Below are 21,667 nucleotides of genomic sequence, written 5' to 3' on the forward strand. Positions count from 1 at the left end.
TGTAGGTTTACTCCCTGAAATAAAATAGGGTTAGCAGAGGGAAGAGAATGGAGCAGGCAGTGGGGGGGAAGAGGGGGGGTGGAGAGAGAGAGAAGTAAGGGTGAAAACAGATGAGTGTACCAACAAATGGAGAGAGAGACAAAAATTGAAACATATAAAAACAATAGACCACAGCTACAAACTCACCAACTCCCATACAAAAAAAAAAACTAAAACATACAATGTTACTAACATACAAGCTTACCAACCTCCTTATTGGTGTGCTATTCCTCTATACAAAGATATGGTTAACAGAGAGAAGAAAAGAAGGGAAAAGAAGGAGAAAAAAAATTACAGGTTGTGGTCTGGAGACACTGAGTTTGGAGATTATTTCTGCAGCACCGATGGGAAATGATGACTGTTCAATCAAGCTTATGTCAAGAAAAGGGAAACAAATGAGAGATTCAAAAGATATTTATTTGTTTTAAGAAATGGAAAGAGGCTGGGCTCAGTGGTTCAGCCTGTAATCCTAGCATTTTGGGAGGCCGAGGCGAGTGGATTGTCTGAGCTGGTTCGAGACCAGCCCGGGAAACTTGGCGAGACCTCATCCCTACAATAAATAAAAAATTAGCCAGGCATAGTAGTGCATGCCTGTACTTCTGTCTACTTGGAAGGCTGAGGTGGAAGGATGCTGGAGTCCAGAAGGTTGGCACTGGGGTGGCTGTGAGCATACATGCCACTGCACTGTAGCCTGGGTGAAAGAGTGGGACTCCAACTCAGAAAAAAAAAAAAAAAAAGAAAGAAATGGAAAGAAGTGCTCCTTAAACAATGATAAAGTAGACATTAGTTTACTCTCTGGTGTCAATAATAATAGTATGAAAGAGCCTAATATTGGACTGTCATGTGGCCTAAAAGGACTAAAGAGAGTTCTTTTAGTATTACACTTAGCAAAGCAAGCTTAAGAACACAGGACCTTTTTATTAGTTACATGCAGAAGAGACCTGAGGCATTACTCACATTCATTTTGCAGTCAAGTAAAGGGATGCTTAATTCTTTACAACTTTTTAAAAAAATTAGCATTTTAAAATTTTTAGTTATTTATTCAAAAAATAATTTATTTGAAAAGTGCAGGGTACAGGTCAGGATTAGGTACATAAATGGTCTCAATGCAAGTAAAGTTTGGGCCTCCCATTGGTCCTCACTTCACCTAGGTTAGGATCAGTTACCCTTGATGTTATTATGTGTCCCCCCCCCACTCCCTTTCCTGGTAGTGTCCATCTACTGCCAATCCCTTTCTTGTAGTGTTATGATAAATGTGAAAGGTTCACTTATGAGTGAGAACATGTGGTATTCAGTTCTTTGTTTCTGTGATGGACCAACTCTAAATCCATCCAAGTTGCTACAAAGTCCATACTTTTGTTCTTTTTTATGGCTGCATAATATTCCATTGTGTATATGCACCACATTTTAAAAATCCAGTCCACTTTTGATGGGCAGCAAAGTTGGTTCCATGTTTTTGCTATTGTGCATAGGTCATAACCCCAAAAGCTCATGACATAAGAGATAAGATAGACAAGTGGGACCTCATCAAACTAAAAAGCTATTGAAAAGCAAGAGAAATCATTAAGAAAATGAGGAGACAGTCAACAGAATGTGAAAAAATATTTGCCAACTGTATATGTGACAAAGGCCTAACATCCAGGATCTACAAGAAACTCAAACATGCCAAAAGGAAAAAAACAAACAGTCCTATTAAAAAGTGGGCAAAAAACATGAATAGACACTTCTCAAAGGAAGACATATGAGCAGATGCATGAAAAAGTGCTCATCCTCACTAATCATCAAAGAAATGTAAATCAAACCACATTGAGATACCACCTAACTCCAGTCAGGATGGCCATCATTAATAACTCAAAAAACAACAAATGCTGGAGAGGATGTAGAGGAAAAGAAATGCTTCAACACTGTTGGTGGGAGTGTAAATTAACACAGCCTCTATGGAAAACAGTGTGGTGATTTTTAAAAGAGCTAGAAATTGACCTTTTATACGACCCAGCAATCTTCTTTCTGGGAATATACCTGGAGGAACTAAAATCATTCTACAAAAAAGGTACCTGTGCATGCATGTTTGTTGCAGCACTATTCACATTTTTTTCTTTATCTTAAAGTAACAGAAGTTCCCTACTTTGAAATACAATCCTTACATTTAGCTCCCTCAAAATTACTGTGTGACTTCTCTACATTCAGGTAGTTTGATTCTCATGCTTCAGAATGAGCACATGGGCTCTATAATCTGGTAAATACTCCAGCATTCCTAACACAGCACGGATTTGGCACTTCAGCAAAATGACTTTTTCCTTCTTCCTGGCTTCATGTACAAGGTGTTGAACACAGGCTAGAGCACCTCAGAGGACAGTCATCTCAGAGAGTCCTTGCCATCTTCTAGGCTTAATGGAAGCATGTGAGCCGAGCCACCAAGGCACAATCACTTCCTGCACAACCACATCTTTAGTCAAGACAACAAAGAATGATGTAAATAGCAACATCAAGATTCTTGCTTGTCAATAATTCTAAGACTCTCTCTGTCTACTGTGGCATCAGGATATTAGGATCAAAATAATTCAGCTCTGGATATTACCTGGCTACATTTCTTAAGTCTAGTTTAACATTTCTTTTGAAAAACTGATACCAAACCAGATATGATGACTCATGCCTGTAATCTCTGCACTTTGGGAGGCTGAGGTGTAAGGACTGCTTCAGCCCAGGAATTTAAGACCTACCTAGGTAACATAGCGAGAGCTCATCTTTACACAAACAAAAAATTTTTAAAAATTTTAAAAATTAAGCAGGCCTGGTGGTGCATGCCTGTAGTCCCAATTACTTGCAAGGCTGAAGTGGAAGGCTCCTCTGAGTCAGGGCTCAGAGTGGAGGCTAATAGTGGAGGTATTGCATTTTGTGATGAAGTTTGAGATCTTTTCAGTTTCATGTTTTATTTCCATTTAATTTCATTCTCAACATGATGATGAGCTGCTAGCTACCGAGAGAAGAAAAAAATAGGGTTGGCTTTCATGAACCAAGCTCTGTAGCCGGAGGTGCCACTACATATTCTGGATTTAGGATGGGCCTTATATCCCATGACTGACGTCCTTGTAAAAGAAAGAAAATGGAGACTGGAAGTACAAAGAGGAAAAGCCATGTGAATGCAGAGGCAAAGATTGAGTTACACAGCTACAAGCCAGGGAGCCCTGAGGGTTGTCAGCCTCCTTAGGAGAGAGATATGCAGCAGATTCTCCTTCAGAGCCTCCAGAAGGAAGCAACACTGCCACCCTGTGATTTTGGACTCCTGACCTTCTGTCAGAGAATAAATTTCTGCTGTTTTAAGCTACCAAATTTGTGATAACTTGTTAGGGCAGCTCTAGGCAACTAGTCCACCCACACAAAGCTATTTAAAGCTACCCTGAATAGAAAGGAGGTAAAAGCCTCTGAGGTAACGTCTGCTTTGCTAATTTCATGCTGGAAACAAGAGGTAATACCTCCGAAACCCTCTATGTATAATAAGAAGGTGATGACTTTTCAACTTCAAAGTGTGGTCAAGCACAGCTGATGAACCTTCACAGCACACTGTGTCATATAGGGAAGTGTCATTAATTCCACTTCAGAGAATACAGCATAAAAGTCCTTGCCTGATGTCATCGAAGGGATTCTTCATAGAAGGCTTAAAAATAGACTCTTCTTAAAGTAAACAGTAGAAAGATGATTTTCCATTGGTCAGGAGTAGGACAAAAGGATTGGCAAAGGAGATTTACTACACAAATATTTTATGATGCCTTATTTCTGAAAATAACATAAAATGTAAAAGCAATGACATTCATGGTGCAATTTGTCTTGAAGTCTTGAAGTTTTATTACCCTTTACTTGCTTCCGCCACACAATTTCTTGTTGTCCTGTTGTGAAGCAAAAGTTTTTCTGAAATAGTTGCATTGACCGATCAGACTTGCCTAGGTGGTTTCCCATGAAGTCTTAGAATAGGAATACTTCAGCTATGGTTTCTAGAAAAGACTTAGGAGATTTGAGTGCACAGTGGTGACCAAAACTAGAATTTCTAGAAGAAGAATGCTAGCTCTGCTCTGTCTTGTCATTCACAGACCATGTCTGGAAAGGTTGCATTGTGTACAGCTAAGTATTTAGAATGTTCTTACAAAAAAAGGCCCTGGCAATGGGAAGAAGGGTCAAAGTTCTCAAAACAGCAACTCTGGGATACTAGGGGATGGGGTGGTTAACCTGGAGAAGAGGAGACTCAGAGCCACAAGATGGCTGTCACGAAGTATCTGTAAGAATGTTTTGTGAAAGAGGATTAGACATTCCCAATAGTTCAAAATTACATTGCAGCACCATATTACTAAGAAAAGCTAGTGGAAAGCCAGAGTTGTCCTATGATTCCCCCACCCTTAGGACTACACAAGCAAAAATTGGTAAATTACTTTGTAGGGTTGCCATAGACATTGAAGTTTTCTTTTAAATCTGTTATCAGTCAAATCTGTGGTTTTTCTCATTTCAATGTAATAGCTTTTAGGTCTCTAGAATCTGAAGCTCTGATCCTGAATCTATAAAATGTGGATGATTTCCATGGATCTAAGATCAGGAATTATTTTGCCACATAAAGAGTTGAAAACTCATAGGAAGAGGAAAGTTAAGTTGTCTAAATATAGTGGAGGTTTATGTGAAAGGAATGTTGAACCATGAGGCCCACGTAAGGTAGCTCTCTTTGGAAATGAATAAGTAATATGATATAAATAGATTATATATCCTGTTAATTTGAATATGTTATATTTTCAGTTAGAATAATTTTTAACAATGGACCAGAGGGAATTGGGTGTGAATATTTGGGAGGTGTTATCCTAAGTAAGCAAGAATGAAGTATCTAGGTTCGGTGAGAAAGCCAGGTGTATTAGTTAGGGTTCTGTAGATAAACAGACCAATGGATCTGTATATGGGGGGTGGGGTGAGGGAAAAGAGAGTGTGAGAGGAAGAGAGGGAGTTGGGGGGAAGAGGGAGGGAGAGAGATTTATTTTAAGAAGTTGGCTCACACAGTACTGGCAGGCTGGAATATCCTGAAGAGCTGATGTTGCAGTTCAAGTCTGAATATCATCTGCTGTCAGAATTCCCTCTTGCTTGGGGGAAGTCAGCCTTTGCTCTACCAAGATCTTCACTGTTGGACGAGGCCCACACATATGCTAATCTCATCCAAAAAGCACCATCCCAGAAACATCCAGAATAATGTATAACCAAATGTCTGGGACCAGTGACGCAGCCAAGTTGGCACATTAAATAAACCATCACACCAGGGGATGGCTCCTCAAACCAGATAATGCATTTGCAGAGTCATGCCACCTCTGAGGAATGAAGGATGTTGGTGAGCAGAGTTGGCTAACTAAGGTCACTGAAATCTTCCTACATTGTCCCTCTGCTATCTGAAGAACATTTCCAAGCCTAGATCCTTTAACTCTAGGCTAAGTAGATGAAGCCTTTGAAGTGAATGCTACCAGGATGCTATCCATTCAACCATACTTTGAACAACCACATCATTGCTAACAGGTCACATTTTCATCAAATGATGACATGGTACTGCTGTTCTTCTAAGGCACTTCAGAATCTAAAGAAAGGCACTCAGACAGAAATAACCTAAAAACTCATGCTTCTGAAATAGCTATTAGCTAAAACAAAACAAACAAACAAACAAACAAAAACCCTTCATTCTAGAGTGGAAAAGCTAATTGGACAAAAGGAATTATTATTTTCTAATCAACAACACTAAAAACTAAAGGACTTAGAAAAAATGAAGAGAGTGCTTGTTGAATGTTTAATCCTTCACTTTTATTATAAGATCCCCACCAATTTGGTAGAAAAGGAGTGGGATACAGAAAAAAAAAAAGAAAGAATGGGAGGGATAATATCAATATATCAAGCAATGCAAAGAGAAATTTAAGTTTTTTACCACACATAATAATTTCTTTGTGATTTTTGAAGCCAGATACTGTCTTGAGCACTTTATATACATTATTTCATTTGAGAAAAAAAGTTACTATAGGAATGTCACCATGGGTGTTCTATAATGTGTTTAATCTTTATTTATCTGGTGTGTTTTTAGAAGGCTAACTTTTCTCCATAGTTTGTAGTTCTGACATCTGGTCATCAGATACATCAGGGAGGCAAATATTAAATAGTAATTGTAAATAGCAAGTCATCTTCTCAAACCAAACCAATCTTGCTTTGAAATGTATTAAGGGTATGTAAAACAGCAGTTCACTGACAACAAAGAGAAGTACATAGAGATAATGCATGTTTGGAGACTTTACCAATGGTATCACAACCATGCACAGGTTGATGGCCATTGTTGCCAATGGAAATGGCAAAAACACCTGAAAAGAGCAAAATATTTAAAAATTAGATTTAAAAATCCATATATAATGCCTGCCTATTTATATAAATACAATTAAGTGATACAAGCTAATGTTAGAGAACAGGCTAAATTAGTTGTGAAGTTAGATAAACCTGGCTTAGAACGCAGATAAATGCCTGAGGAGAAGGGGATGTTGAAGATGCTTATCATCAAATTGGAGGAAAAGAACACCTAGCATTTGACTGTTCATTAATGGAAGTAACTATAACCACTTGCTGCTGAGGTAATCATCTGTTGATCTAGGGGTAGGAAATTGCTTAGAGGGAGTTTCTAAGGCCCATTGGAAATAACAACAATCTTCACTGGAAAATATCTCGATGCAGTAAGAAATTCATGACAAAAACTATCCTCAGACCCTCTGATACCCAGGCAAATATTGACAGGTAAGCATTAAGACTTTATAGGTTCAGCATATTAAGAAACAAAACAACCCAGACAAAAGCTTTAACCCAAACAGTTCTCCCTATTTTAAGTTTTGTTTTTGTTTTGCCAAAAAACACTTAAAGTCTCATCCTTGGTCCCTGCTTTGTGTTAAGATTGTAAGGGTTTTGCATAACATAAATTCAATAAGTGGTGTCTCTTGAGATATCTTTAAGAGACAGATAAGAATCTGTACCCCAAAGATATAATGTAAGCCATCACAATTGATTAAATCCTTTAATTAGAGGGTCATTAATTTGGAGCTTAAATAATTACGAATCTCCTCTCAGTCTGTCAAACACTCTGAAAAAGAAAACTTACCGTCTCCTAGCTCTTTATCAGTGATCAAATAATTGAGAGAGAAGAAACAGCAGTTATGTCGGCAAATTTTAGCCACTTCTGCTTAATGTTACTCTTGCCTCATTATTAAATAAATGAATATGTCATAGCTTATTTAATACATCCAAAATTTGCAGGAGGTAGGTATTATTCATTCTAATTTTATATATGAGGAAATGGAGGATCAGATGTTAAATAACAAGATGAAATTCGGCTGACAGTCAAGAAATTGTACTTGAGTCCAAGCTCTTAATGATTACCTTGTATTATTTCTTAGTGTATAACAACTTCATCATTAGTTCTTGACTGCTTTATAATTGTATCGAAGTAGAGTTAGTGATCTAAGAAAAGTGTGGCTCAGAAAAGAGTAGAGGATGGATTTAAAAGACACAGAATGTGAAACCAAGCAAAGAGCAAATGTTGGGGAGAAACCACCAAAGCAGAAACCATCAACCCTGCTCTATTAGACCCCACCCCCATGTGTTCTCTGAGCTTCCTCTGGAAGCCACTGTGTAGCAATAATCATGGCATGGTTTTTAGTTTACCTGACTGTTCACATAGACTATAACCTGTGCAAAGGCAGAAGTCAAGTCTTAATCCTTTGTGCACCCAGAATATCTAGCAAGGTGCTTAAAGTACAGTTACTTTACAATAATTGGCATTCAAATACACAACAGCTAAGGAATGGCTTGAAGGAAGAGGTAGAAGGAAAGACTGAAAAGGAAGGATGATTATATATCAACCAAAGGTGGTGATGAGAATGCTGCTTTCTTTCTCCCAACATTCTTTCATATGTTTTGTACTTAGAGTTAAGCACTCCAAAGAGTCTGTCTGAGTTAGAATCTTGGCTCCATTCCAAGCTGTGTGAACTTGGGCAAGTGACTTAACTTTTCTACATCTGTTTCCTCATTTGTGAAATGGGAATAACAGTAGAATTTACCTTTTGTATTATGGAGGGGATTAAAGGTGACTATCCAAGCAAAGATTTGGACTTGTTACATAGCAACCAAGACTGCTTTATTTTTCTGATAATCAGAGTGTCAGGGCCACCTATCTCCAAAAATATTCTTATACTATCAAGTTTTTGCTTATTTCCTCTTCTATGATTAAAGGGCTGTATAACCTTCTACAAAATTTTTTCTCATCCAGACTTAAAGTAAGTTTGACAGAAAAGATGGAATGAAGTTGAAAAGATGGTATTTATCAATAATCAAAGTAAGCTGATATTTCTGGACAGTTGGTGTTATCACTTATGACCTGACCTTGTGTCTTCTGTTTTTCATTTGCTAACTCAGACCCTGACTATGGAAGACACCAATGTGCATAACAGCTACATAAGTAGACCAAGTAATCTCTGATCAAAAGATTCATAGTGGTCTGTCGAACCACCCACAGAACTAGTTTTTTTTTTTTTTCTTTCAGGAAGTCATTGAACAGAACCTAAGCGATTTAATATTGAGTTAAAACTATTCAGTAAAACTTAAACCCAAGGCCAGATTAACTTTATGTTTCACAATTGTTGAGTAGTAAAAAGATTTATTAACAGATGCTCTGAATATAATCTTACAGTTATATGCAATATCTTTTTTTTTTTTTGAGTTAGAGTCTCACTTTGTCGCCCAGGCTGGAGTGCAGTAGCCGCTCCCGGCCACCGCAGCCTTGACCTGTTGGGCTCCAGCAATCCTTCCACCTCAGCCTTCCAAGTAACCGGAATTACAGGCATGTGCTACCACTCCCGGCTAATTTTTTGATTTATTGTAGAGATGAGGTCTCGCTGCCCAGGCGGGTCTCGAACCCGCGGACTCAGGCAATCCACTCACCTCAGCCTCCCAAAGGCGTGGGATTACAGGCTGAGCCACCGAGCCCGACTATGCAATATCTTTTATTTCACACAGAAAAAAAAATGAGAAAACCCACCTTTACCTTATAAGGTATAGGTTGATGGGGCTTCTGGTATCTCCATTTTAGAATTCCTATCATTAATAATAAAGACCAAAAAGAAATTACAAAGAAAAGATAGTTTATCAAATTAATTAGGTTTGTTAGGACAATCGCAAGAGATCCCATAGTGATGAGCAGTAGCACAGGTATTAATGGAGAGGAGTGACTATTAAGGGTATAAAATAGCAAAGGCAGCTGGCCTTGTTGGCTTACAATATGTATGATTCTTGATGATTCCAATACATTAACCAGGAGGTTGCTAAATAATGAGGCAGAAATAGCAAAAGGCATAGCCCATGCTAATGAAGGGATAAATCGATCTACCCATGTGACAGCCACAGCATCTGCAAAACAACAAAAATACACAAAAGAAAATGGTGCTAATAGGTACTAACGAGAAACCTTTTACTATCATTTCAAAATGAAAACAGGAAGTTTAAAAAGTTATTAATGAAATTTAATTTTGTTTAACTTGGTTGCTTATTTCCTTATTTATGTTTTCATTACACCTTATACATATGCTAATTTTATCAGTTTAAGTCTTTCAATAGACCAGGAGATTTTGAGGGCAAGAATCATACATTTCTTTCCTATCAAACTAGTACTTCACCCTGTGATAGACATATAGTGAATTTTCAATAAGTACTTGTGAAATGAATTAATTTTGTCGAGCGGATGATTGAATGTATGCTTATTTTCTTTCTTTCTTGTTTTTTGTTGGAGTCTCTCTCCATCACACAGGCGGGAGCGCAGTGGCACACACACCACCACCTCAGGGTCAACCTGCTGAGCTCTGGCGATCCTTCCACCTTAGCCTCCCAAGTAGCCGGAACTATAGTCGATGGCCACCACGCCCAGTTAGTTTTTTATTTATTGTAGAGACGAGGGCTCGCCTAGTTGCCTGGTCTGGTCTCGAACCTGCGGCCTCAGGCAATCCACTCTCCTCGGCCTCCCAAAGTGCTGGGATTACAGGCAGAGCCACTGAATGCGGCCCTTATTTTCTAAACTCACTTACAGAGTATTGATAGTCACATTCAGGGTCAAAAAACACAAGATCACTACTGATGCAGGAATAGCCCTTACCCACATCGTGGTGCAATTTGAAATACTTAACAGAAAAAATAAACAAAGTGAACAGAGAAAATAAATTACACATCAATAAAAATACTTAAGACATTTCGGGTTTGTCCGTAGACCAGTAGTTTTCAACTGAAAGTAAATTTTCTCCTCAGGGTTATTTGGCAAGTTCTGGAGACTTTTTTGGTGGTCACTACTAGGAAGGCAGGAGGTTGCTACTGGCATCTAAGGGTAGAGGACACTAAACATCTTGCAATGTACAGGACAGCACTCTACAACAAATGATTATATGGCATAAAATGTGACTAATACTGAGACTGAGCAACTTTGCTATAGACCACTTGCTATAGACCACCTTTTAGATATTACCACCTTTTAGATATTTTTCCCTAAAGCTGAGAAACTTTATGAACAATAATTTAACAAATGTCAGTAGGCATAAAAAGCACCAATGGAGAAAAGCATCCATTGTTCATGAGAATTTCTTAAGTTCAATTCATGTTATGTAGCCATATGCTAGGACAGATCGTTCAGTCACAGAGAAACAAGATCTCTGTTCTTCAGTGGAATGAGCATGGCAGGGTCTGGTGTCCCTGAAGGTTGGTGTCTTTGGAATCTATGCTCTTGTGTCAACGTTGGTGTTCAGCAGAGCCTCTGGGATACTAACATAGTGGCTTATAACAAATGGTAAGACTTTGCTAATGTGATAATATTAAAATATCACTAATAGTGTTTGTTGCTAAAGCTCTTTTTATTTTTAACCCATTTAAAATAGCATCAAGTGTCACTTCACTTTTCTCCTTAGTGCTATTCTGTAATACACGGTCTTTAAAAACAATCTCCTGTCTTCCTTATCGTTCCTTTCAAATATGGTATCGTTGGTTGTTCCTCTTGGACATCCATACCTCTATACCTTACCCATTTTCAGAAATATTTTAAGAACTATTTCTTTCCAATAATTCAAAGGAAATTGTCCTTTGATTTCCTAGTGTGCATTCCATGAACCTGATAGGTTATGATGTGAGGAGGGCTAAGAATAGCTCTGTCAGTTCTGGCTGGTGAAAATTATACATCTTTCTTTGTAACTTTTAGCTCCTTCTCACAAGTGGTTGTTTTTATTTTTTACTGCTTTCCATATGCTGTTACTTTTCTCTAAAAATTATTTCATTTATTCTTTGGATAAAAAGTAAATTAACACCGAACACAAAAATAAATGTTCTTCTTCTCATCAGTCCCTCATTCATGCAGTTCAAACTTAACTGCTGATAACATCTGTTTGGATCATCTTTCAGAAATTGTCTATGACTATACAGGAATCTGAGAGGATTGTAACATGGGTGCGCACTTATGTGTGTCTCTGTGTGTATGTGCTATGTGTGTATGCACATGTGCATGCCCACTTAGACTTGCTTTTTATACTTTCCAACATATGTTGATCATGTCAGAATATTTGCATCCATTTAATTATTTTATAATTATATAAATTCTATAATGAATTATAAGAATTCTATAATGAATTCTTAGTATTTCATTATCGAACTCTAAATTAGTTTATGTAATTATTTCATATTGGTGGTTTTGTAGGTTCTTTTCAATTTTTGTGAATATAAAATATGCTTGAGTGAAAACCTTCATACCTTCAATATTTGATAATTGCAATTTTCCTCAGAGTAAATTCTTGAAAGTGGGACTTGTGAATCCAAAGTTATATATACATTCTTAAATAAGAGTAATATTACAACATTACTCTCCACACACAATTGTATTAATTTATCAGTGAGTCTAAAATTCTCCCTTTCTTTTCAAAATTCTTTGGCACTCCTGGGTACTTGAGGCCAGCTACTTTCGGGCTGCTTCTTGGACAGAGAAACCTTCTCAGCATCTGTTTCCATACATTTTATTTGCTGTTTGAGATTATCTCCAGCTTGAAGTATGACATGAAACTCTCGAGAACAACAAATGTGTGTATCCCTGTCTGCAGTGTGCAACAGGGCTTCAGGAACGGTGAAATCCTCAGATTTGATGCTGGAACGAGAGCTCCTCACTGAGACATTTTCACACACCTTGTTCTAGAGGGATATCCTTGCCTCTCAGTGGTAAGTTATTTTTTCTTTCTTAGAGAAAAACTCATGAAGAAATAAGTCAGAGCTCTGACACTGACACTGACAAAAACATTACATGATTATTAATAACATTATTTCTTTCTCTGTATAAACCATGAATATTAAAATCTAATATTTATCACAACTTGGTGTAATTTTTTCAGTGTCCTCAAATGAAATGTACCATCAAACTTATGCCACATAATAGGTGGTCTATATTCTTTTGGAAACTATACATCTTTTAGATACATCTGTTTGATTGGAAAAATAAACTCCTTCATCCTTAAAATTCTTCAATTTAAGAACCTAATTTTTTTGCTTAAAACTTTCCCCCTCATTATACAAATTATGCACTTTATTAAAGAACATTTGGAATTAAGTGCAAAAATAAAGTAAAAATCACCCACATTATCAACCCAGCTGATCCTCATTGTTTATTGTTTACTTTCTGTTTTACATCATTGTAAACATCCTGCCTTTTCCCTCATTCTTGCATTATGTTGTCCCTCTACTTCAACTATCCATTGACATCATGTTTTACAAAGCTCAGAGTGCACTGTTTTATCGATTTCCATAATTTTAAAAATTTATTTCAAGCTATTGGATATTTTGGTTATCTTCAGTTTTTTGCTATCATATGTAACGCTGTGATGGCTGTCCAAATACATACATGCTTTGTGTGTAGCTCTGATTACTTTCTTAACTGCCTAGTACAATAAAAGTGCAGATATTTGGATTCAAAAATATTAGTTCAGAACTTTAAAAGTTTAAGGATTATATGCCTAAAAGAGTAAGCTCTGTAACCAAAGTACAAGTGATTATGATCAAAACACTTCATGAGTCTTTCACAATGCCAAAACTATTGTTTTGCGGAACAATTGCTTTTGTTGAACAATTGTTTTGCTGAAGAATTGCTGAACCATTAGGATACACCAGAGGAGATATTCGTAACTGTTTAACAATCCATGTGGCCAGAGTACTAGCAGTCATGAGAGGTGCCAGCTTCAACGAAGTACATCATTTGCACTGACTGACCAGCAGCCCCTGCCACACCCATAATTAACTTTGCAAATTTATTATTTACATAAGCAAGGTAGTTAATAAACAACTGCTTATCTGATCTAGCTTTGCATTTTCTGTGTTCCCACAAACACTCTGAATCTTGGCTATATTTGGTTTACAGGTCCCTAAGATAGCTAGTTCATTAGGAATCAACACAGACACCACGTGACAGCATCCTGCATGACAGTAACATAAGAATCGAGGCAACATTTATCAGAATTTTATATCAAAGCCTCCCCTAGAATTATCTCTAGCGCCTCAAAGATTCATCAAAACAATAATGGCTGCTCAGATGAGATTAGTCCTAAAGATACTAGGTGACTGATTTTTCTGAGAAGGGGGTTTAATGCTGGTTTGAGGAAATTACTGATCTTCCACTTTGTCATTTCTTTACAAATTTACGTTTATTCCTTGAATCTGTTACTTATTTTTAAATGTATGTTTCTTTAAGATTTTCTTATTGATTTATTTTTATTCTAGAATTTTGTTCCTAAAATGGTTTTGTTTTTAATTCAATTGTAGTCTCACTCTGTCACCCAGGCTGTAGTCTCACTCTGTTACCCAGGCTGGAGTGCAGTGACTGGGTTCAGACGATCCTTCTGCCTCAGCAATCCAAGTAGTTGGAACTAAGTCATGCGCCACCATAGCTGGCTAATTATTTGATTTATTTTAGAGGCAAGGTCTCGTCACGTTGCCCAGGCTGGTCTCGAACCCCTGAACTCAGGCAAACCTCTCACCTCATCCTCCCAAAGTACAGGGATTATAGGTGTGAGCCACGGTGCCTGGCATGATATTTTTTCATCAAGTTTCCAATATGTTCAGGGCTCTTTCTCACCATAAATTTTAGAGTTATTTATGGTAAACAACTGCATTATTTTACAATTTAATACATCTACATTATACACAAACACGCACCCGCGCATATATATATATACGTTTCCACATTACCTGAAAAAGGCATAACCATGATTAACTATGAATCTCTTTTCTAAGCCAAATCATCCTCTTTGGTCATCTGTTATTTTCAAAAACTACAAGTTGACTTTATACAGAATGATAAACAGTAAATAGCAATTCTGACTGGTAATGTGACACTTAAGATATGCTGAAAGGACCAGTGTTTTATTTATTATTTTAGTCATTTGCATACAAACCTGAAGAGAGAATTTCCCTGGGTATCAGAACAGTAAAGTAGGAAATGTTAACCAGTAAATAAACAATAGTCACCAGAAGTAACCCAGTAAATATGATTTTGGGAATTGTCTTTTTGGGTTTCTTCAGCTCCCCTATAACACAAAAAAGAGAAAAATCAAAATTGGTAAAAATTATTTCTTAAATTCATCTCTTTCTAGGTGATTTTTTTTGCATGTATTTGTGGACTACAAACATAATTTTATGTGTACAGATTGTGTGATGGTCAAGTCAGGGCTTTTAAGGTCTCTATCACCTGAATAAGGTACATTGTATCCATTCAGTAGTTTTTTTTGTCATCCACTCCCTTTTACCCCTTCACCTTTCAAAGTCTCCATTGTTCATCATTCCACTCTCTGTGTCCATTTGGACACATTTTTTAGCTCCCACTTATGAGTGAGAACATGTGTTATTTTGTCTTTCTGTGCCTGACTTGTTTCATGTAAGATTATGGCCTCCAGTTCCATCCATGTTACTGCTAAAGACATAATTTCACTCTTTTAAAAAGTTGTATAGTATTTTATGGTATATATTATATATGGGGTGTGTGTGTGTGTGTGTGTGTGTGTGTGTGTGTACGTATGTAAAAGGAGGTGGATGATAAAAAAAGGTGATGGTTATCTTAAAAGTTCCAATTTGACCACCACACAATCTATGCACATCACTATATATATATATTTATAATATATATATGCCTTATATATATGCCATATAGATATATATATGTGCCACACACATATATGCCACTTTTTTTTTAAATTTAATCATCCATTGATGAACATTAGGTTGATTCTATATTTTTGTTATTGGGAATAGTCCTGCAATAAACATACAGGTACAAGTATCTTTTAAATATATAGATATTTTTATGTCTTTCCCTGTAGTAGAATTGCTAGATCAAATAGAAGCTCCATTTTTAGATCTTTAAGAAATCTCCATACTGTTTTCCATAAAGGTCATAGTTATTTACATTCTCACCAACATTGCTTCATGTGCCAAGGATTGCTCTGGATTCTTCTTCCTATCCACTTTGCCACCACTACCACATGTACACACACACACACACACACACACACACACACACACACACACACACACATTAACTGACTGCTATACACCCACTCCCTAATTTGGTTCTAAATGAAGAAAATGAGGAATTTTTCTTCACTTTCTCCCTAGATGGTAAAATTTCTGGAGAAAAACATAAGGATAAAAAAATAAAATCTGAACCCATAAGGCCTGTACAGTTTGAAGCCTACTAATATCTTTAGCCTTTAGTAGGTACCAGAAACTGAGTTTGGGTAGTGGGAATGCAATAAGAAGCAAAAACTACATGGTGTTTAACCTCAAGAGGAGGAGCTATACATTTAATAAAATAATCCCATAAATAAAAGTTAAAAGTGTGACTATGGTTAGTACTGTGGGGATCTAGTATATGACAATTTGATTGTCCCTTTTGTTTCTGTATTTTATACATAGACTGACTTCTCTCAGTTCCTCAAAAATGTCATCCTCCTTCTTGAATGTGGAACGTTCTTTTCTTCCTAGTTGCCAAGATGATCCCTAGTCTCCCTTCACATCTCAACAAAATGATTACTTCTTCTGGAAAAATAGGAGAGGAAACTCTCTCCTTGTTTAGCAAAACTGTCCTATTATACATTCTCATGTTATCTGTTGAAAGGAGTTAAAGAGTTGGTCATCAATTATCTCTCTCTGTAGGCACTTTGCCATTCTTTTATGCCACTCTTACAAGGAAAAAGAGAAAAAGATAATTTAGTATCATATATAGTGGATATTCAAAGCCAGTTTTATTTTCAAATATAGTCCATTTGTCATTCTATATTCCCCAGTTTTTTCATGCTCTGAGAATTGCTCCCTGGCACAAAAAAATGAATATCTATGGTCATGTGTATGCAGTGTGACTCTATACCCTGCCCACTGACAATAGAACCACGTACAGGCATCAGATCCCCTCGAAGCAAAACATTGCCAACATATGAGAAGATTTCTCTCAAAAATTTGAACCAAACATCAAAAGAAAAGCAATGTAGTAGTGGAAAAAAAGAAAGAACGATGAGAAATCTTGTTTTTTTTTATTCCAAGAGCTTCCTTATTTCCTGTTGCTCCTGGAGATTCATTGCTCAGCTCTTTCTTAAAATACAGCTTAATTCCTCCAATAAGTTCCCATTTTATTATTTAAGCTAATGTGTGTGAGGTTTGGTACTTAAAACCAAATCTCGCCGGGCTCAGTGGCTCAGCCTGTAATCCCACACCTTTGGGAGGCTGAGGTGAGTGGATTGCCTGAACCCGCGGGTTCAAGACCCACCTGGGCAGCGAGACCTCATCTCTACAATAAATCAAAAAATCAGCCGGGTGTGGTAGCGCACGCCTGTAGTTCTGGCTACTTGGAAAGCTGAGACTGAAGGATCGCCGGAGCCCAGCAGGTTGAGGCTGCGGTGGCCGGGAGCAGCCACTGCATTTCAGTCTGGGCGACAGAGTGAAACTCCAACTCAAAAACAAACAAACAAACAAAAACCAAAAAAAACCCCCAAAACCAAATCTCTTTGACAAATAAATATCTATCCTTTGACATGTCTCAAATTCTTCCATCTGTATCTGCCCACAGGTTGAATGTAATGCCTGGGGGGTACACAAATAGAACCTGACAAAGCTCTTCAAGATTAAAGAATCAAAAAGCTCTAATTTTAACCCTGCCTGTACCATTTACTAGTTGTGGAATTTCTGGGTGATGTATTGGCTGTCAAGGTTTCAATGTCCTTACCTGCAGAGAGACTATACAGACAACAAAATTCCAATCCCAGTGTCTAGCACATGATGAGCTCTTACGAATGGCTGCTGTTGATAACTATGAGTATGAAAGCTCTGGACAAACAAAAGGGTAATTTTAAAAATTAACTATACATTCCTTTGGGACTTCGACTTATTTTACTATTTATTCAAGTTATAGAGAATGGTAAAGAATGTAATTTAATTTATAATAAAGGCCTATAATAGCCAGACAGATAGTGAATACCTTTAGGTCTTTTAAAGATGAGTATTTCTAGAGCATGCAATACCAGTCACCCACAAATCACTACTTTATAGGCAAAATGTAACTTAGAACTTAGTCTTACTTAAAATTTATTTAGTGAATTCACAACTGCAGTACATGCTGAAATTCTTCCAACTTTTATTTACTGCCAACTGCTTGTGAGGAATTCTATAATAATTTGTAGGCTAGTAAATTCTGTAAATTTATTTTCAACTAAGAATTATTAACTAACCAGTGAAACATCTCTGGCAATTTTTAATCACAAACCACATAAAAGAGTCATCTCCCCTCAGCTTTCTTTTTAAACTCAAAACAAATGGACTTGCTCTCATGCTCAAAGTTCACCAATGACCTCTTACTTTATCATTGAAGGTGCTCTGCTCAGTTCTCATACTCTTCGACTTCTGAAGCATTTAATCATGTTGGTTACCCCCTCTTTTTTGGAACACATTGTGAGTTTTCTTTGTAATTTTCCGAGTCTTCTCTGGCTTCTTCACTGGATCTTCTTTCTCTGTCTACTGCCGAAGAGTTGACATTGTCCAGCCCTCTGTCTCTAACTCTATGCCAACACAGCTTCTCTTTGTGTACTTACCTTAGTCTTCATATCCATCATCAAGGTGGAAACCGTTTTGCAGTCATTCAAGATAGTGTGCCATGTCTTATAACCACCCTGCATACTTTTGATGTCCACAACTTCTCTCATATTTTTCTAAGCTGGAATTGATTTCATTCAAATTGCTACCTTTTCCACTCAGTGACAGTGAAACATGACTTTCTTCTCACTAAATTTCCATAAGGATTATATTGTTCCCTTATGGCTATTCATTAAATACTTATTAAATACATATTAAACATGCGATTATTCATTTATAGATATAGAATTATAATAACTTTAAGCCATGATGTACTTTTTGTAGATTAAAAAAAAAAAAAGTAAGTCTGGAGAGGAAGAGGCACTTGCTATAGTTGGTAGGTGACAGACCAAAGTCTAGCTGCTGCCTCTTCAACTAAACTGTTAGCCTCTTTAAAGACTACATCTTATTTCTCTTGAGGAACTAGTACAGAATTTTAAAAACAGTCAGGGTTCGAAAAGATAGTTGCTGCTCTAATGATTTCATAAGTGATAGACACATTAGAAGGGTGATTGAAGATTAAAGAAAATTTGTTCAAGTTCAAGAGTCTGTGTCATTTAAATGTCAAGAAAAAGATTTGGTTAAAAAAAGATTGAAATTGAGAAAAAATGAAATAAAAGAATGGGAGGGGTTAGAAGGAAAAAAAGATAAAGAGCTCAAGGAAAGATTTGGAAATGATAAATCTCTTGTGACAGTGAAGGAAAGGGTCTTAAATCTAGAATATCCATGAGTCTTTTCGTTTTAAAAATACTAAAAGCCTAGTACAAGTGCCAGGCAAACTCTAGAACCTGTTGCTCTACCCCGTGGATCTGAGTGAGATAAGAAGGTGCTGTTCCACCTGGACATTCACTCAGAGCAGCTGCCAGTGGCGGTGCTGGCTGTGGACAAGGGCTCAGGGAGCAGCTGGGGAAGTTCCTTTTTCAGGTTCCCAGAAAACCCTAGCCTGGAGGAGGAGAAGGCAGGGAGACTTTTTCATGTAATTATGATCACAGATGAAATTCCCAAATAGTTATAGTTAATTTATAATTTGGTTAATTTTCCATTTAAATGCAGCCAGAATTGTGGTAGGGTGACTACTTTTATAATGTATATAGGAAACTTAATCAATTTATCATTAATTGAAATGCTTGCTGTGAAAAAGGCCAATTAGATTAAAATCAATTTGTATTGTTACATGAACCTTTAACATTACTTTATCAGTGAAAGAAAAAGAAGTTATAATAAAATATATAATATATTCCAAAAATAAATATATAAAAATAGTTAAGAGCCTAAATGTGTCACACCCAATCATAACAGAAACACTGCCTGACATTGGACCACTCCTGGATGTTTCATGGGTGGGGAATATTTTCACACCCCCAGCATCCACCCAATAACAGAAAGGAAACTGGAAAACCATGGAGCCCTATATCTGTGGTCCCAGAAAAGGATGTTGAAAGAGAGAAGTTGTTCAATCAAATAAGCACTTTGGAATCAACAGGAACAAATTAAGAGGAAGTGACAAGTGCAAGGCTGGCATGATCTGATTTAGAAAGTCACAAAGGAAGAAAAAACATAGAATCATTTAATTTAAAACTCAAAATAAAACAAATGAGTTATATTTCATATTGCATGCAATAAATCATGTTTGAAATTTTCTTTTTCTCAATGTATTTTTAATTATCTGCTATATAAGCGAAACTTGAACAATTATTGTAATGCTATAAGAAAAGGATTGGCAGTAGTGGGAAACTGCCGGGAAGAGGGCAGAGGAGCAGGATTGGCAGTAGTGGGAATCTGCCTGGGGAAGGGGGGTACACACCTCATCAGCAAGGTTACCTGCATACTGAACATTTGTATACCTAAACCTGAATTATACTCCACATCTTTAAAATAAAAAAATTAAAAGTTAAAAAAAATTACCTGCTATAAATGTAAAGCATCCCCCTCCTGAATAGGTAAAATATCCTTGGAAGATAGCTTCTATAAACTGGGAGGCATCTGGAAATTCACCATCAAACGCATTCTTAAATCGTTCTAGACTCTCCTTTCTCCCTCTCACCAGCAGTACCACGCCACTTAGGGAAATGAAGCTAAGTATTGATATTTTCAGCATTGTGCTAGCTATCTGAAGCCAAGTCACCTCTTTCACACCACGAACTTTCAGAATTCCCACAGTCCACAACAAGGCCAGTGCCAGACATTTCTTTGGCAACTTTGGAGTAGAGCAGCTGTGGTAAAAAGGCTGGATGCTGTACTCGGGGAGTAGTGCTTGGCTAGCAGCTATCGCTGGCCACAGAAACAAGGATGTCCAGAGATACAGGAAAGCGATGGAGGAGCCAAAGCATCTCTTGAGAAAATAATAGTGAGCTCCGCTGCATGGAAAGCTTATACCTATCTCTGCAAAGCAGAGAGTTGTCATCATGGACAATATGGCACAGACAACCCAAATACACAGGGAGAGTCCCACATTCATGCAGGAGTATGCCAGCACCCCTTTGGGAGACACAAAAATTCCTGCACCAATTATATTAACAATTAAAAAACCTTCAGCCTGTAATCCCGCGCCTTTGGGAGGCTGAGGTGAGTGGATTGCCTGAGCCCGCGGGTTCGAGACCCGCCTGGGCAGCGAGACTTCATCTCTACAATAAATCAAAAAATCAGCCGGGCATGGTAGCGCATGCCTGTAATTCCAGCTACTTGGAAGGCTGAGGCGGAAGGACCGCCGGATCCCAGCAAGTGGAGGCTGCGGTGGCCGGGAGTGGCCACTGCACTCCAGTCTGGGCGACAGAGTGAGACTCCAACTCAAAAAAAAAAAAAAAAAAACACAACAAAAACAAACAAACAAAAAAGACTTGTTCCCCAGTAATATCCAAAGACTCTCTTGAGCTGTATTTTCTTGTCTTTATCCATTGTAATTGAAAAATTCTATATAAAGTACAATTTCAAGATTTTCTTGCCTATATTGCTGAAAAGAATGTTCATGGATTCTCTGAAATAAAACAGTGCTGTCCGTTTTGTTTCACCTTTTCTAAGTCAAAGTCAAGTACAGCCTGGTTTTAATAATAAACAAAATATATGTGACACATTTCATTAAAATAGACTAAGATTATTTAGAGGGGTTAAGTTTGACTTGTCTTTTAATTATTATCAAAACAGTGCATTCAAATGGAAAAAAAGAACTTCCCAGAGAACAATGCACTATCTCGCCACTTGCCAAACACATTCCCAGTTCCTTCTTCTGGAAACATCCATTTTGAGCTATGTAAGGGTTTAGATCATTTTGGTGGTTGCCTTCCTAACTCTAAATAATATAAAAAAGACTTTGATTTCTGAATATCTCAGCTTTAGAAAGCAAATATTGCCCTCCTTCCATGAACCCTGAGGAATTAGCTCAGACATTTCTTGGGCAGCTTTGGGGTAGAGCAGC

General features: G+C 37.3%; 1 protein-coding gene across 1 annotated transcript; it reads right to left on the reverse strand.

Moving 5' to 3' along the window:
• Positions 1–6,131: 6,131 nt before the first annotated feature.
• On the reverse strand, positions 6,132–21,150 carry LOC103268104 (solute carrier family 7 member 13-like). The gene is made up of 5 exons (XM_008065665.1): positions 21,093–21,150; positions 20,161–20,784; positions 14,535–14,666; positions 9,122–9,483; positions 6,132–6,398 (listed from the first exon to the last, which is right to left on the reverse strand). The coding sequence occupies exons 1-5, from the start codon at positions 21,148–21,150 to the stop codon at positions 6,132–6,134; spliced, it is 1,443 nt and encodes a 480-aa protein (XP_008063856.1).
• Between the last annotated feature and the right edge of the window lie 517 nt (positions 21,151–21,667).

This window comes from Carlito syrichta, unplaced genomic scaffold, assembly GCF_000164805.1.
Source record: "Carlito syrichta isolate Samal-C Ts95f unplaced genomic scaffold, Tarsius_syrichta-2.0.1 Scaffold103533, whole genome shotgun sequence".
NCBI lineage: Eukaryota > Metazoa > Chordata > Mammalia > Primates > Tarsiidae > Carlito > Carlito syrichta.

Bases quoted from the DNA above. Each gene is read 5' to 3' on its own strand.
- LOC103268104 (XM_008065665.1), bottom strand. From the start codon at position 21,150: ATGGATAAAGACAAGAAAATACAGCTCAAGAGAGTCTTTGGATATTAC. The intron at 20,785-21,092 runs GTCTTTTTTGTT...TACAGGCTGAAG, and splicing joins TGGATATTACTGGGGAACAA to GTTTTTTAATTGTTAATATA. The intron at 9,484-14,534 runs GTTTGTATGCAA...GTTGTTTTGCAG, and splicing joins CAGGGAAATTCTCTCTTCAG to ATGCTGTGGCTGTCACATGG.